This window comes from Caretta caretta, chromosome 1, assembly GCF_965140235.1.
Source record: "Caretta caretta isolate rCarCar2 chromosome 1, rCarCar1.hap1, whole genome shotgun sequence".
Classification (NCBI taxonomy): domain Eukaryota; kingdom Metazoa; phylum Chordata; order Testudines; family Cheloniidae; genus Caretta; species Caretta caretta.
In genome coordinates this window covers 168,329,729-168,346,313 of record NC_134206.1, presented here as the reverse complement: position 1 = coordinate 168,346,313, position 16,585 = coordinate 168,329,729, and the positions used below count along the sequence as shown (strand labels likewise).

Sequence of the window (16,585 nt, the reverse complement as noted above, 5' to 3'; positions counted from 1 at the left end):
TACAGGATACGGAACAGAACCGACTTGCGAGCCATTTAAAGCTTTCTGTGGTAGGTGCAATTCACAAGATCTGGGCTACTAACTAATAAAGGTGTCCAGCTGTTTCATTAATCCAGCAGAAATTGTCTCCTAATCTGCAGTAAACAATCATGTAGACTGATTAATATTTAATAAATTACTATAAAAACATGAGAAGCATTTCTGTTAAAGTATCAAAATTATGGAAACTAATTGTTTCCCTTTAATATGTTTTTTCAGAGATTGATGTTAAAATACCACCTTTTGCTTTCTTTAATAAAAGATAATCAAAATGCAGAAGTTCTCCACAAGCAGCTTCGTGCTGGCACTACTGATCTATTGTATCTACAATACATGTCAGCGTGTCTTTTCAAAAGCTACAAGTGATTCTGGGTGCCCACCTTGAAAGGGCCTGGTTTTGAGACAAGGTTGAGCACTCACCTTCTGAAAATCAGGCCCCTTTCAAAGATCTGTCTAACTCAGAGGTGGGCAAACTACAGCCCATGGAACCGTCCTGCCTGGCCCCTGAGCTCCCGGCCGGGGAGCCTAGCCCCTCGCCCCTCCTCCCTTGCAGCCTCTGCGTGCTGCGCTGCCAGTGCTATAGCCTGCTGGGCAGCATGGTAAGGGGGTGGAGAGCAGGAGATCCCTGGGGGCAGCCAGGGGACAGGGAGCGGTTGGATGGGGTGGAGGTTTGTGGTGAGGAGTAGTCAGGGGATGGGGAGCAGTGGGAGTTGGATAGGGGGTGGGATTCTGGAGGGTGGTTAGGGGTCATGACAGTCAGGGGACAGGGAGCGGGGGGGTTGGATAGGGGGTGGGATCCTGGGGGAGGGTTAGGGGTCAAGGAGCGGGGGGGGGCATTGGATAGGTCAGGGGTTCTGAGGGGGGCAGGAAGTGGGAGGGGGTGGATAGGGGGAAGGGGCTAGGCTGTTTGGGGAGGCAGGGGCTTCCCTACCTGGCCCTCCATACAGTTGCACAACCCCGATGTGGCCCTCGGGCCAAAAAGTTTGCCCACTCCTGGTCTAACTGGATACCTAAAGCACGAGTCACTTAAAATTTAGGGGTTTTTTTTTTCCAGAAAATCCATTGGCCAAAAGACAAAGAAAAACAGGACAATCCCACAGGCTTCGAAACATTGACATAATAGGCCTATTTCTCCCTTTGCACTGTGTGACTTTATGGATCCACATATTTAACACATGAAATAACATAGCTTCAAAGTAAAAATGGGCTACATGTTCTGAACATGTTTCTCTGGAAAATGAACTTATATGAATGGAAGTTACTAGTGAAACAATTTTAAATTGCAACAAACACTAAATTCAGTTATTAAGCTAAATCCCTATGATCACTGGAGAATGTCAGTGGAGCATAAAGTTTCATTAAAATGTTAAGGTTTTCACCAACTGTAGATCAAGAAAGCAGCACTAATGAGAGCACAACAGCTGGTTGGTATCCTTCCTCTTCTTTAACTTCTCTCTCTGACTTTACCTGCTGAACTTTTCAATCTTAGAAATTAAAAAATGGGGTTATACTATTAACGTTCAGTTTATAAATACTTTAGATTACCTTGTATTTCAGATCAGGATTTAACATTAAATTACCACTGATGTTTTATCACATGCTTTAAATTAACTTTAATGCAATAGCAGCTGCAGCTAATAATTCAAATATGAGAAGCATTTATAAATGCAAATTTAATGGTTCCAGAAATTCAGATCTTCATGCCACCTACACTAAATGCACCTGTAAATTAGAAACGCCATCCTGCTTAAGTGTGTAACAGTGTGTTGGATTGTACCTAGGTAGGTTTAATTGACTGAGTTATTGTTGAACAGTACTTCGGTGAAAACATAACTATTGAAATCACCTCTGACTTTTTAGAATACTTTAACATTTTAAAAAATATACAAATTAAAATAAACTATTCTTACATATATTTTCTTTTATATCAAAGTCTTTCAGAACCTTTACAACAACAGTCCAGAGATCAACATGGATCATCCCTTTAGTCAAACAATTTAAGATATTTCTGATATTATTTCCCAAAAGTAAGCTGACTTCCTTCAATGTACAGTTCTTGACAGGACCAGTGCCTCCTCTTCATTTACTACATTGTTCATTTTATTGAAGAGGAAGAGCACTGTATTTCAAAAAAAGGTCTCTCGACAAAGTGGGCAGGTGGATTTGTTGCTAGATGTGAACCATTTGTACTGAAAGAAAAACAGAAACATATAAAATGTGAACATATGATGAATTTTAAAAGAGCTTTACATTAGAACACTTTCATTCAGTTTTGTTTGACAGGTGTAAGGTTTTATCAGATATAGTGACATAATTTGCCAGTGAAGATAGCTACCAAATACTAAATAGTCTAGTAAAAGTTATTTGTCCAATAAACCATGCATAAGCAACTTCCCCTAACAGAAGCAAAGTCATATGAAATACAAACATAAAACACAACATTAGTTTCTGAAAGATACCCTCCAGGATTCTCTCTGTTGTCTGGTGTCATTTTAAGACGATAGGATCCACAAGTGAGAACTCTCTTGGAATTATATGGTTAGAGAAGCAGTACTTTTCTTTTGTATGGCAAAAATGTATCAGCCTTTTCTGATATACTCATGATTACTATTTTGTCAGCTTTAATATAGTTTACATACTGCAATTTGAACCAGATTTTAAATTTAGGCAAAATACAAACATGTACACAAGACCAACTCTGGGTACTTACCAAACAGGCTGAATGGAATTTTTTCTTGCATGTTCTACAGGCTTTTTTGGGAAGAGAATAATTGGAACCATGAATGACTGAAAAACAGATCATGCAATCTTCAATGCCCTCAAACCGTTTATCCACGTTATTTTTCCACAAAGCCAAGCCTTCCATAATACTTCCATTCTAACAGAGGGAAAGAGTCACAACAGCAATCAGTGATGTGTTAACATTTTAGAACATCTCTTATTTCTATTCTAGTAACTCCCAGAAGCCCCAAGCAGGACCGGGGCTCCATTGTATGAGGTGTTGTATACATACATAGGGGGACTTGGACCCTATCCTGAAAAATTAATCGAAGATGACATGCTATTTATGAAGGGTGTGGTAAAGGGATGAAACATGTACAATTTTAATGTACATAATCAAATAAAGCCATGTATTTCAACTACAATGGACAGTATCCTATAACGTATCCGTCGGCTTCCAGACATGTTCCTCTCTACAGAACTCGTAGTGGACAATGTGCATTTAAGAGCATTTATAAAACTATCTGCATTAATCGTTTTGTTAGTTTCTTATCATCACAAGTGTAGAGTGACATCCATAATTACCAACCAACCCACCCAATTTTAGAGGGTCTCATGTTAGGGGAAGTTTTGAGACTGTAATGGTTCATCATCCACAGATGTAGATCCTGGTGTTATATTTCAGTCAACACTATATTGCTAAGATTGTTCTACCATTTTTGTGTCACTGTTTGTATGTCCTAAGTTGTCAAAACCAAGGGTTTTGCCTAAAACTTCACCTGGTGAGTGAGGTATGTGCTTAACTGTAGCATCCAATTGCGCCACTGCTGAACAGCCACACCAACCCTCTTTCCGCTCTCAACTGTTATTGAGCCCAGTGGGTAATTTGGCGGAAGCTGTATTATCAGTTCAATAAATATATCATCAACTGAATAGGTAGCAATCACTTCCCGAGTAGCAGACCGAGCTTTTACCTACAGAAAAACAGAAACATTCAAAAAACTGGCGAGATCTCACTTTATGTTAAACATACACTTTCTCAAGGCTTTTTCTATTACATGAAACATCCATAATTTACTGCATATACTTGGACCAGGAAAACAAGTGACTGACAAATCTTTTCATTAAAGAAAAATGCCAACCTTTGTCATGCCAACTAAATAGAACTGGTACCAGCCAATCAGATTGAAAGATGACTGACAATCATGGATAAACTTAAAAAAAATTACACTAGCCAGAAGGTACCATATTGCTAGTGGTCTTGCAGAAAAGAGCACTGATATGGATAACCTCTCTGACTGAAGTACATGCACCAAGATTTTCTACACTATTCCAAGTACAGGAAGTCAGCAATTCTATAGCGAACAAATGTCATCCTACTAAACCAATAACAAATTAAATTATGCTATCAATCATTTACGATAATAGAAATAAAGTTGGTTTATTTATTTTTAGAGGATCAGTCAGGTTCTGAAAAAGCAACATCTCTGCTTTGACCATTACAGCATTTTGATAAAGATCTAGGGTAAAATCCTGGCTCCACTGAAGTCAAGGGCAGAACTGTTGACTTCTACAGGGTCAGGATTTCGCTCCAGTCACAACTGCAAGAGACCACTATCCTTTGATAGTTCTATTCCATTGATATTATCTCAATGATCTTTACTTAGATGGCACTAAAAACACCTTATTGTATTTAATGCCTGGTTTAGAAACATTGAAAAGTTTATAATTCAGTTTTTACAAGACAATTCACAAACAACTTTTTGAGAAGATAAAGGCCTTACTAACCGTCATGCCATTAAATAACTGGGTGCTAGTCTGCACAGAAGATATTTCTTGTAAAGAAAGTACATTGCTGACATATTTGCTTGTAAATTTATCTACAACATTGAAGACACGTTTCTCACAGCTATTCCACCAAAGCCTAACCATGGCTGGCAAGTCCTTCAATGTCATATGATACACCGAGCAAGCCAAGTGTGGAATCTGAGATGACAGTATTGTTGTATCTTGGGGGGAAAAAATCAAAAACATTTTGTCAAATATCATATAGGTGACAAAGCACTGTTTCTGCCCCATGCCTATAGGAGCATTATTTTAATAATTTGATTACAAGATAGAGCCAGCAGTGGAAAGCATACCAACAATTCCCAACCCCTCTTGTCCATAAATGCTATCCTTCTTACGAACATTCAGATTTAGAGCTGGTTAGAAAAACTTAAACGGAACCATTTTCCCTTAGAGAAAGCAGCTGTGTCTAAACTGAAATGTTCTGCCAAGTTGTGTTTGTTTTGCTGAAATTTTACCAAAAAAGGGGAAAATCGTTCCAACAACGTCTAAGTGTTCATTCCATTTGGCTGTTTTTAAAATGAAACGTTTCAATTTCCTTTCTAAACAACTTTTCATTTTATTTTGGTTATGTTATATAGTAATATGAAAATGATGAAATCAAAACAAACATTTTAATTTTGAAACTGTATTTCCTTGCCTCTGTTACCAATATCACTTTAGATTATTGGAAAAATAATGTTCAAGTTTAATTTGCTTTTTGCACTTTTCTGGTAGAACAATGAAAATTAACTAATCTACTTAACTTCTGTCTCTAGACAATTTAACACTCTGTTTCTCATGCATTAGCACTATGCTGCAACATTTGTATTTGCAAATATGTGAATGCAAATATGAATTAAGTATTTTGAAGAAATGTTTATTAACTTCATATATATTTTTAAATAGACAATCTAAAAGTTGGCTTAAGCTACCTAAAAGTGTCCATTTAAGAAATGAAGCAAGAAATCTGCATGCAGACTTAACACATTGTAGGCTTAAATATTTTCCCTTTCTTGCACCATCTAAACCAGTGGTTCTCAAACTTTTGTATTGATGACCCCTTTTACACAGCAAGTCTCTGAGTGTGACCGCCCCCCCCTTATACATTAAAAACACACTTTTTTAATATGTAACACTATTATAAATGCTGGAGGCGAAGCGGAGCTTGGGGTGGAGCTGACAGCTCGTGACCCCCCCGTGTAATAACCTCACGACCCCCTGAGGGGTCCCGACCCCCAGTTTGAGAACCCCTGATCTAAACCCTGAACGTGTGCAGACACAGGGCACTATTCTTTTCAGAGATAAATTGGTATTAAGGATTTCCCATCACAGCTTTTTCTGGAAATAACTCAGTGATGAGACTAAGGAAGGGAAATGTTTCTCTAGGATTTATCATTTTCTTTCACTAAGAAGCATATTTTAACCTTATTAAGGCTGAAGTTACTCCGAGTGAACAAATATCATCTACATTTTTACTAACCTTTGACACCTAAATGAAGTTCTTCTGTAAAGAAAGTTTTTGTGTCCTTATCTGGGACTTCAGTAGCTGGCCCTGAAAAGGCAGGGTTTTCTGGCATAAGCCTGAACAGGTGATAAAGCAGTTTATTCAGATTCTTAGTTCTTCGAAGGTACTGTGAATATAAAGCCCGCAGCTGGTGCAGGGAAAAATAAAGTATGTATGAGTCCTAATAAAAAGCAGCTCGTTCTGATATGAACGTGTCCGTGTAGAGAGGAAGTTTGGTCCAGCAATTAGGGCATTAGCCTAGGACCTGGGAGACTCTGATTCAATTCTTTGCTCCACCACAGACTTCCTGTCTCCACTTAAGCCTGTCTGTAACTCAGTTTCCTATCTTGAAATGGTAGTACTTCCCTACCTAACAGGGGTGTTGGAAGGGTAAATACATTAAAGATGGTGAGGTGCTCATCTACTAATGATGATGAGGATTATATAAATACCTAGGACAGACAGACATCTACATGTAAACATTAAGCATGGAGATAAACTGGTCAGGGCAGTCCAACATACAGGCTTATCTGGAAAAGCATTCTGACACCAAAATCTATTACTATCTTTTAAGTGAACTGATGGAAGCCTCATGGTTCAGGCTATTGAATTAGACTAGACCAAGAGCTCAAGAACATACTGTAGAGAACAATCTTGTGCTTGAATAGGTGAGCTAAGAGAAAAGGAAAAATCTAAATTTAGAATGTTGTTTTAGCTTTGTTTCCAATGAGCTGTTAACACAGAATTCATTTCCATTACATCTATACCTACAAATGTGAACTCCACAAATGGAACAGGAATCCAAATGGTTCACTTTGGTATATGTGATATATAATGTCATAACGTTTCTATCACTCTTTAACAGTAATAAATTACATTATTTTGGACAACTCCTTCAATGGGATTTCGATACTTTATAACATGATCCTAAATTTAAAATTAGGAGTCACTGATGCATAGAGTAGATCAATTGTAAGAATGACAATGTACGCAATATGCCTTGTACTGTGAACTATCACATTACCTTAAAAAAACTGTTCCACATCCCTCAAGTATTGCTTACTGATTGAATCACAAGATCTTCTGGTGGTTAACTAGTAAGGTTAACTACAGCTGTATATTTAATTAAATGCACCAAATACTTCCTATTTACAACAATAGTTTGAATTCAAATTAGGTATCTCTTGCAGCAAGATGGTTCTCCTTACACGAACATGAATATACAGGTTCTACAGTGATGATGTCTTGCTTCCTGTTGAGGAAGATTTCTAAATATTGTAAAGTAAGCATTTTGCAGGTGGATAAACAGACTGTTAATAAAAAGCCAATGAGGCTGCTTAAAAAGTGCTTACAGATTATATATTTTAATAGAATTCTTAAAGCATTGTATTTGCGACTCGGTGTAGTAGCAGCTTTCTGCATTGCCGTGTCAAACACATGAGGTCCACTGCTAGCTTAATGGCAGGGCGCTGGTGCTGTGTAAGAAATGCTCAGCACTAGGGAAAGGGGACTTCTCTCAGTGTATTCAGTGTTGATGGGTTCTAAAAAGAATACCATTAATTCTGCATTAGCTGAAGGCCTGAAACCACTGAATACTTAAAAGGACGAAAAATATTAAGAGGAAACTTCAGGGCCAGGTTGTAAATGGACCCTGGCCAGATAGGAATGTAAAGAAAACCCACTGGGAGAAAAAACATTAATTAAATACATACTTGAGAAGAAGCTGCCTTGAAGAAAGTTAGTATTAATTTCCACGTGAGAAGATATCCTAAAATAAAGCAGAACTCTTCGCTCAGCGGCTGCACAACTGCATACTCTCCAACTGGAATGCATTCTAGGATGTTTTCTAGAAAGAGTTCTTGAGTGGCAAGAACAGACATAAGAGCTGCAGGTGGTGACCTACAGAATGATAAGGCATTATATATTTGGCATAGTGATGAAATATACAAAATAAAACTTTCTTAGAACACAAAATGGTTTTATTTTTTACAGCCTGCTCAGCATCCTCTTGGTACCAAACATGTAAATATATCAAAAGAAGCTCTCTTCTTACAGTGAAATACTCTTCTCAGTCCGCACAGCAGTATTACATTTTAATACTCCTCTCCCCTTAAATAGACAGACCTCCAATTAACTTCTTGTAGGAAGAGCAGAATATAGCGATTGAATGCTACCATGGGGATCTGAACGGAGGACTCTGGCCTTTATTTGAATTGCTTTAACTTATATTTGGGCAGAACTCACAGTGTGCTACTGCTGGATAAACACAATAGAAAGCGCAATCCATTCTTACCACCTAGGCAAGTGGTAATACTGAACTAACTGCTCCTTTTTGCAATGCTGTATATTGGATTAAAAGTCCCTCTTGACCCCATGACATGCAACACCCCATCCCCTTTAAAAATGCAGAGCTGAAGTCAAAACAGAAAAAAAACGTACAAAGCTGATTCCTCTTCTTCATCACCATAAGATTTGAGATCCTCATCATCAAATTTAGGCAACTCGGGCATTAACCTGTGGAGTTGAGAGAACCAGTTTTCATTTTTACTGCCTACAATATTTATGTCGTATATCAAGAAAAGCATTAAACTGTTGGCAATGTATTTATTAAAAATAGTGCAGTGTCTATAAGACACACATCCAAAACTGGTTGCTTAAATTACAGGTGCCAGAAGGCACATAGTCTTGCTCAGTTTTTCCCTTTATTCATCTTTATTTTAGGAGGACTCAGAAGTCCTAACATCTATACTTCCGAACAAGCCTATCATCAGCCTTTACAGACCTTTGAGGGCACTCTAAATGAGAGGCATAAGCTGCTATGGAGCCTATGTTTCAGGTCATATGTACCTTATAAATTGCATGAAAGGTAGTCAAGTATATGTACCAAATTTCAGGCACTAGGGCTGTCCAAAGAAAGTTCAGAAGAATCTTGAGAATAAGGAAGAATTATTCCCCACTTTCCTCATACACAAATGTCTGAAGAGTTTTGGCTCAAACGCTTGAGTAAAATTTACCTTCAGGCAGAGACCAACCCAGGAAAATTTCAGCTCAACAGACAAAAGTTTTGGAAAGCTATGAATATCTCAAAACACAGGGCTAGACTGAAAACACTTAGACAACCCTGGATTGTAGTAATATTGATACTATACTTAAAGCACATACACAATTCTGTAAGAAAATCAAATTACATTTGCATGTTCCTTAAAAACGAAAGTTTTTCCTTTATGTTAATACATTAGGCTAAAATTAAAACAGTTCTAAAATTACTCAGTATTTACACTGAATATATGTATATCAAAGTTCACTACATGTACATAAATTACCACTTAGTGGTTTTTCCAAATGGAAAACTATTTCACTAGTCTCCTCACATTTCAAAATGCAAAATTCTACAGAGTTTAAAAACAGAGAGGAAAAGATCACTGGTTGATTCCTTACTTATATAGCATGTGGTAGACAGTGATTTGTACAGGTCTAGCTCTGAATAGCAGCAATGGAGATAATGTGTTTAACAAAGTCTGTAGGTTATCTGGGAGGTTTGTTTTCTGGCCAGCAACAAACTTGGCTGGCAGTTTGTGGTTCAACAATTGGTCCTTTGAAATGTATGTTAGAACTTCACCTAAGGACTTCAGGATAGAGTTCTGAAAGGATTTTTCAGATGCATCTTTGCATTCCCCTGTTCGTAATGGAGAAAAACAGAAAATTACATTTGTAGCTCAGTTTGTTATGGTTACAAGTGAGTTCAATCACAGACAACCACTTATCTAAATTATCCAAGACTAAATATTTTTAAAAATCCACATGCAATTTTATATCCCTTAAATATTTTTCACCGATTGTTGCTCATCCATTATGAGTTAGTTAAATACTGTCTAACAACTATATGAATAGAGCACTCAATATAATAAAGTCAAACCTAGTCTGTCAGCTATTCTACTTAAAAATACCTCTACTCAGGTCACCTGTCCTATCAAGCTACTACCCTGCTTGTCATTGCCATATACTTGCCTGTGACTTTTACCAACAACGTTAACAGCAAGTTGTGAATGCCTTCACAAAAGAATTCCTTCCATTCACTGATCAGGTTCATAGGAAGATTTTTGATAGCCTCAGGAGTTGCTGCCTGGAAGTAAGCACTAAGGGCGGAAGCCAAGTCACAGCTGACACAGGCAAAAATTTGCACAAGTGGAACATGATAAAGCGAATGGTTTTCCCTTGTTGTCTGGAAAAAAAATTGCAGTAATTTCTTAGTCCTCACTCTGCTTTAAGACAGTCGTGTTATACTATATTTATACAGAGTTATATATCACTACAGAATTTGTAGTTCATCAAGTGCTTTGAGATGTTTGATGGAAAAGCAAGCGTTAGTTACCGCTACAAAATATACTATATGAGAATCAGTAAATAAGACAAATCTGCGCTCACGCCACTTCAGAGCTCCTTGTATTTGACCTCACAAGGTTATTAAAAAACTTCTGCTGGATCCCAATGAAAGTAAATAAAATACAGTACAGGTGAGTCGCATCATACACGCATTTAACTTACGCAAATTCAACTATAAGCGCTCAGCAAAAAAAAAAAAAAGAAAAACACCAAGATACCTGTAAATAGTGCGGACGATTCCGCCCACCTTTCCACTCAATGAGCGTATGCCTTGGAGTCAGCGAGAGATGGGAGACGTGAATCTGCTGTTTCCACAATCGGTCTCAGTTCCCGTGTGCCTCTCATAGTGTGAGCATCTCGCCAAGCTGAGTGTGATTCTAGTGTTTAAAGATACATATTTTTCGTACAACATGGCCCCTAAATGCAAGCCAACTACTTCATCTGGTGCTCAGCCGAAGAAACAGCAATCTGTTCCAACGCGGAAGGAGAAACTGGCTGCGTTGGACTTATTGAGAGACAGTAAGTCGGTTTCCAATGTGGCACGTAAATATGGCCACAACGAATCTAGCATCCGTGCCATCAAGATTCGGGAGAGAGAAATTCGTCAAGCCGTGGCATCAAGTGCTCCAATAACTGCTAAGGTGACGAGCCAGGTGCGTGATAAGACTTTAGTGAAGCCTGAAAAGGCATTAAACTTATGGCTGGAAGATATGAACCGTTAACATGTGCCTATCGATGGCAACACGTTGCAAGAAAAGGCTCTTAGCCTCTACGTGCTGTTCAAACCTCCTGCCAAAGAGGGACAGCCTTCTGATGAAAAGGAATTCAAAGCCAGCCAAGGTTGGCTTAACAGTTTTAGGAACTGCTTCAACCTCAAAAACGTGCAGACTACTGGTGAAGCTGCATCTGCCAATGAAGAGGCAGCAAAAGCCTACCCTGAACAATTAAAGAAAATCATAGAAGAAAAGGGCTATCTCCCGGAACAAGTTTTTAATGCTGACGAGATTGGGCTCTTCTGGAAAAAAATGCCCAACCACACTTGCATTTCGAAATCAGAAAGACAAGCCCCTGGTTTCAAAGCAGCTAAAGACTGTGTGACTGTGTTGTTTTGTGACAATGCGGCCGGGCATTTAGTAAAGCCGGGCTTGCTCTACAGGGCTGCAAATCCCCGTGCCCTAAAAGGCAAGAACAAAAATCTCCTGCCTGTGTTCTGGCAATCAAATAAAAAGGCTTGGGTGACGGCAGCATTATTTCTGGATTGGTTCCACAAGTGTTTCATTCCGGAGGTCAAGCGGTGCCTCGAAGAGAAAGAACTTGACTTTAAAGCGTTGCTGATCGTAGACAATGCTCCTGGCCACCCTGCAGCACTCCGGTTTGCGCATAACGACGCTGAAGTCGTCTTTCTCCCCGCCAATACCACCTCCATCCTCCAACCTCTTGACCAAGGCGTGATTCGCTGTTTCAAGGCCACGTACACAAGGCTTACGTTCTCACAGATACGTAGCGCTATGGATGCTGATCCCAATCTTAATGTGATGGAGTGTTGGAAGTCCTTCAACATTGCCGATTGCATCACTTATATTAAACAGGCAATGGATGCAATCAAGCCTGAAACAGTCAACGCATGTTGGCGAAATCTATGGAAAGAATGTGTGAATAATTTTAAGGGTTTCCCGACCATTGACAAAGAAGTGAAACGCGTTGTTCAGGTGGCCAGGCAAGTGAGTGGTGATGGCTTTGTCGACATCCTTGAGGAAGAAATTGAAGAATTAATTGAGAGCCACAGAGAAACATTGACTGACGAAGAGTTAGAGGAACTGATAAAATCGTCTACAGAAGACGAAGATGACGACGACGAACAGGAAGAGCCAGCAAGTTGGAATCTTCATAAATTTGCTGAAGTGTTCCAAGCAGCGAAACACTTGAATGATTTAATTTCTGAATACAATCCCTCTATGGAACTAAGCCTCAAAATAACATGTAGTATTACGGATGATTTGAGACCGTATCAAGAAATGTTTGAGCAGCTCAAGAGACAACAGTGACAGTTGCCGATCACCATGTTTTTCAAGGAAAAACAACCAGCAGCAGATGAGCCTACGCAAACTTCTCGAGCTGAACCAGAGCCCACCACTTCGTCTACGACTCGCTCTCCGTAACCCTAGCTCTCCGTCACCTCCGTCTCCTGGATAGACATCAAGCCCTGATGACCCCCTGTAATTATAATTTTACACTATTGTATATTTTCCATATGTACTCTTTATTATATACTGTATATTACTGTATACATTATACATATTACTGTACAGGGTTGTATGTACAGTATACTGCATGGGCAATTTAAGGAATTTTCAAGGGTAATTTTGACTATACACAATTTTCGCCTTACACGCTGACTTTAGAACCTAACCACCGCGTAAGATGCGACTCCACTGTAACTTTCCCCAGCTCTTATCAAGGTTTAGAATAATGGATTGTTTCCATTTTTACAGAACCCTTTTACATAATGATAGGCAGAAACTGCCACCAAGTGGATTCAAATAGTAATGTGTGTATCTGCAACACTAAACCTTACATGGCCAAGTAGGCCAGAACCATAGTTTGAAAAGCACCCCCGTTCCCTCCCTAATATAAAAACTTCATAAGCTTCATTCATTAAATCATTTCCACATTGTGGAAAACTTACGTTCAACCAGAAATTACTAAAATGGTGCTCATTCCCTTGGACAAAAATCAATCCCTTCCCTCAAATTGGGCTCCTGCTTTTATTTTTGTGTCAAGATCCACAAAAAGTACTATAACTAACTATAGAAAATCCTCTAAAATGACACGTCTATATAGGAAGTCCACAAATGTAGCTGCTACTATGTTTTGGGCTACTGTCTTTAAATTAACATCCATCCTTCCATTTTGTAATGATACTGGTGAAAAACGAATGTGTTTCTAGCCAAGGTAGATGATGCAACTACCTGTATAATATTATGTAAAGCACTTCCACACCCTTCAGATGAAAGCTGCTATAAGAACATACAGAGAAAGGTATTAAGGCTTAAATATCTGTTCGTTTGCCTCCTTATTTTAAATACAGAAAAAAACTAGTCGAGTGTCAAATTAATAGGTCTTGAATGTCATCTATTCTGAGAGTCCTATTTCAGGGTGCAATATACTGTTTAGCGATGATGCTTATCATTTTACCTCTAACCAAGCCAGCATGGAGCACATTACGAAGTCCCACTCATTGTCCATCAGTGGAAACGTGGAATATTTTAGCAACAGAGGAAAGTAACGGATCATCTCTATATTGAAACCAAGCAACTGAGGCGTTGCTTCTTTAAGATTGCTGCAACAGAAGTACAGAAGTTAAAACCCATACTCATTAATGCAGAGGAATAAAATATTTCTGTTCTAGCCTTAGTGTTTCCTCTTCGGCCAAATTCATATACTATACTGGAATCTGCATAAGTGCTTAAAATACCCTTGCTTTCTTTGAAGTTAGTTCCTATGTAAACTAATAAGTCTATATGACAGGAACAAGATAAACCAACATGCAAACAAACAAGAAGTTCTGTGATTCTAGAAAGGCCACCATCTGCACATTATACTATCTATTTGCTCAAATAATAACCTAAAGTAAATCAGTAAATTTAGTAATTAAAACTACAGTTTGCCTTATACTCCAGGTCACAATTCAACACGGGTATACAAGATTTAATGATTTCCTGTAGCCAATAAAATATATGAATGAATCACACAGAGTTTAGTTTCAAGTGTGAGCACCTGGGTGTGCAAATCCCACAAGTTAATGCACAAATTGATACACAAACACCTACAACAACTGCCTACTTTAAATGCATAATGCAGGCACAATGAAATTCTCTTGCCAGTTTTTCCCCATTTCATTACATCATTACACAGATCTCTTCAGTAAACCCAAGATGGATGAACTTCAGACAAATGAAAGTATTTCTTCTCTGCATGTTAAGTCTTTGCTCAGATTTTCAGGCCCAGATTTCTAAAATACAGGTGCCTGAAATTCACCTCCCAAGTCTTTATTTAGGTGTCTAAATAAGTGATCTGATCTTCAAAGTGCACGGTATTCAGAAACTGCTGGATGCGTAACACCTTTTGAAAATCCATCTATTTATTTAGGTTCTTCATCAAGGATGTAACCCCCAATCCTGAAAAGACATATGCATGTCCTTAACTTCAAGTATCCAAGTACTCTTACTGAACGGGAACTTTCAAAAATAGATTTTTATTTTTAAACTCTTTGTCCCTCTAAATAGGCTGTTTTAAAATACATAGTAAGATTTGGCTATGTTAAGTTATAGCAGAGTTACCCACCAGCTGAAAAGGAAGCTGTCCTCATTATCATTTCTCCATGACATGATGATTTTTAGTATTCCAGGCAGTAGCTCTCGACAATCAATGCTTCCACTATGTAAGCAGGAGTTTAAAATGGCAAGATATCCAAAAGCTCCTACAATACATGTAAAAAAGCACATAGAACACATTGAATGCTCTTGAATATATTCATGTATTTATTAACAAGACAACACCACCATAGGAAAGGAAAAATGCGTATCCAATTACTACTTTACTTACATATACAAACATACAAAAATTTATTCTGGACAATATTTAGATCTCTCTTATTCTTTCAGGAGCTAATCCACTGTTATTACAACTAAATGCTCTGGTAAGTTTACACAGTTAATAATAAAAGTGATTAAAAAATGCAAACTCAGGTTCCAACACCACATTTATCCTTTGCAGCACAAAACAAAAAGAGTAATAGGTTAAACTATACATTTAATGAGATAATTAGGAAAAGAAAATATTACAATATGCAGAGTTAGCATAGCTCAAGGAAACTTGACACTCATGTTAACTGTGAACCCTTATTACTGCATTAATGTATTTTTTTAAATTTCCATTTTAAAAGAAAGAAGAAAATATGCATTTATACCTCCTGGAGAGCAGATACATTTTTTACAAACACCATACCAATGACGTGAGCATTCCATTAACTGCACCCTTTATATGTGCTTGTCACCTCACACAAGATCTGGTGCTGTATTTACAAGAACTTTACCAGCTCTTTCATGAAGTAAGTAGAGTACAGAGTCAATGGGGAACTCATTCCTTGACTAAAGTTTAGAACACTGGGCAACATTCCTTGGCCAGGACCCACTGGCGAAATAGGATGGGGGAGAATGGGACATGTGGACCAGAGGAGCTGACTGGGAATCTATTCTCCTCAATCACAGAGGACTGTGCCAAAGAGATACATGGGGATCTCCTATACAACCAGGGAATAGTCTGAGGACCCACTCCATTGTTATCTACGTAAAATTTCCCAGGTCAGGCCCTGGTGGCCAAAATACAGTCTCAGAAGCAAAGACAGAGAGCCCAGAAAATTTTAACTGAATGTATAACCCAAGGATAATATAGTCAAATACACACTAGTTGTGGGGAAAATAAAGAATCTGATGGGGCAGGAAAATTCAAGATTTTGATCAACTGTTCCCCCTTAACCAGTGTTTAAAAATTCATACTTACAAAGCCTTTACAATATGTCTATTTGCAAGTGCTCACCTGAAGATACAACACAGTTTTGCCCAAATGGTCATGAATTTGTTTTAACAATGCTAAGAGTTTCAAATTCAGCAAGAGATATACTCCTCACTGAGGAATAGTGACATGACAAGTTTTTATGTAGCTTCGTCAATAAGAGCATGGCCAAAAATGAATCAAAACAAGGAAGAAGAGGGAGGAAGCGTGTTTTGTTTTTTATTTTAACTACACCATGTTCAAACACCTGAAAGGATTTTGGTTATACTTTCCCACACAATTCTACTTTGGGCAGAAATCCAACTATAAAAAGTTTAGGCTCAAAAGCAGTGGTTCTCAAAATAGGGCCGCCACAGGTTCGGCTGATCACGGCTCCCACTGGCCACGGTTCGCCACTCTAGGCCAATGAGGGCTGCAGGAAGGGTGGCCAGCACATCCCTCAGCCCCCGCCGCTTCCCGCAGCCCCCATTAGCCTGGAGCAGCGAACCGCGGCTAGTGGGAGCCACAATCGGCCGAACCTGTGGACGCGGAAGG

The 16,585-nt window shown here is 38.6% G+C and overlaps 1 protein-coding gene across 2 annotated transcripts in view; it reads right to left on the bottom strand.

Moving 5' to 3' along the window:
• Positions 1-1,697: 1,697 nt before the first annotated feature.
• LTN1 (listerin E3 ubiquitin protein ligase 1) overlaps positions 1,698-16,585 on the bottom strand; it is a 40,908-nt gene continuing 26,020 nt past the window's right edge. For both annotated transcript variants that reach the window (XM_075133280.1, XM_075133281.1), the window contains 11 exons: positions 14,822-14,957; positions 13,673-13,817; positions 10,103-10,316; positions 9,533-9,770; positions 8,534-8,608; positions 7,807-7,993; positions 6,071-6,242; positions 4,549-4,769; positions 3,540-3,734; positions 2,750-2,917; positions 1,698-2,228 (listed from right to left, as the gene is read on the bottom strand). In XM_075133280.1, coding sequence (XP_074989381.1) covers positions 2,166-2,228; positions 2,750-2,917; positions 3,540-3,734; positions 4,549-4,769; positions 6,071-6,242; positions 7,807-7,993; positions 8,534-8,608; positions 9,533-9,770; positions 10,103-10,316; positions 13,673-13,817; positions 14,822-14,957 — 1,814 coding nt within the window. In that variant the 3' untranslated portion in view covers positions 1,698-2,165. The remainder of the gene's footprint in view (positions 2,229-2,749; positions 2,918-3,539; positions 3,735-4,548; positions 4,770-6,070; positions 6,243-7,806; positions 7,994-8,533; positions 8,609-9,532; positions 9,771-10,102; positions 10,317-13,672; positions 13,818-14,821; positions 14,958-16,585) is intronic.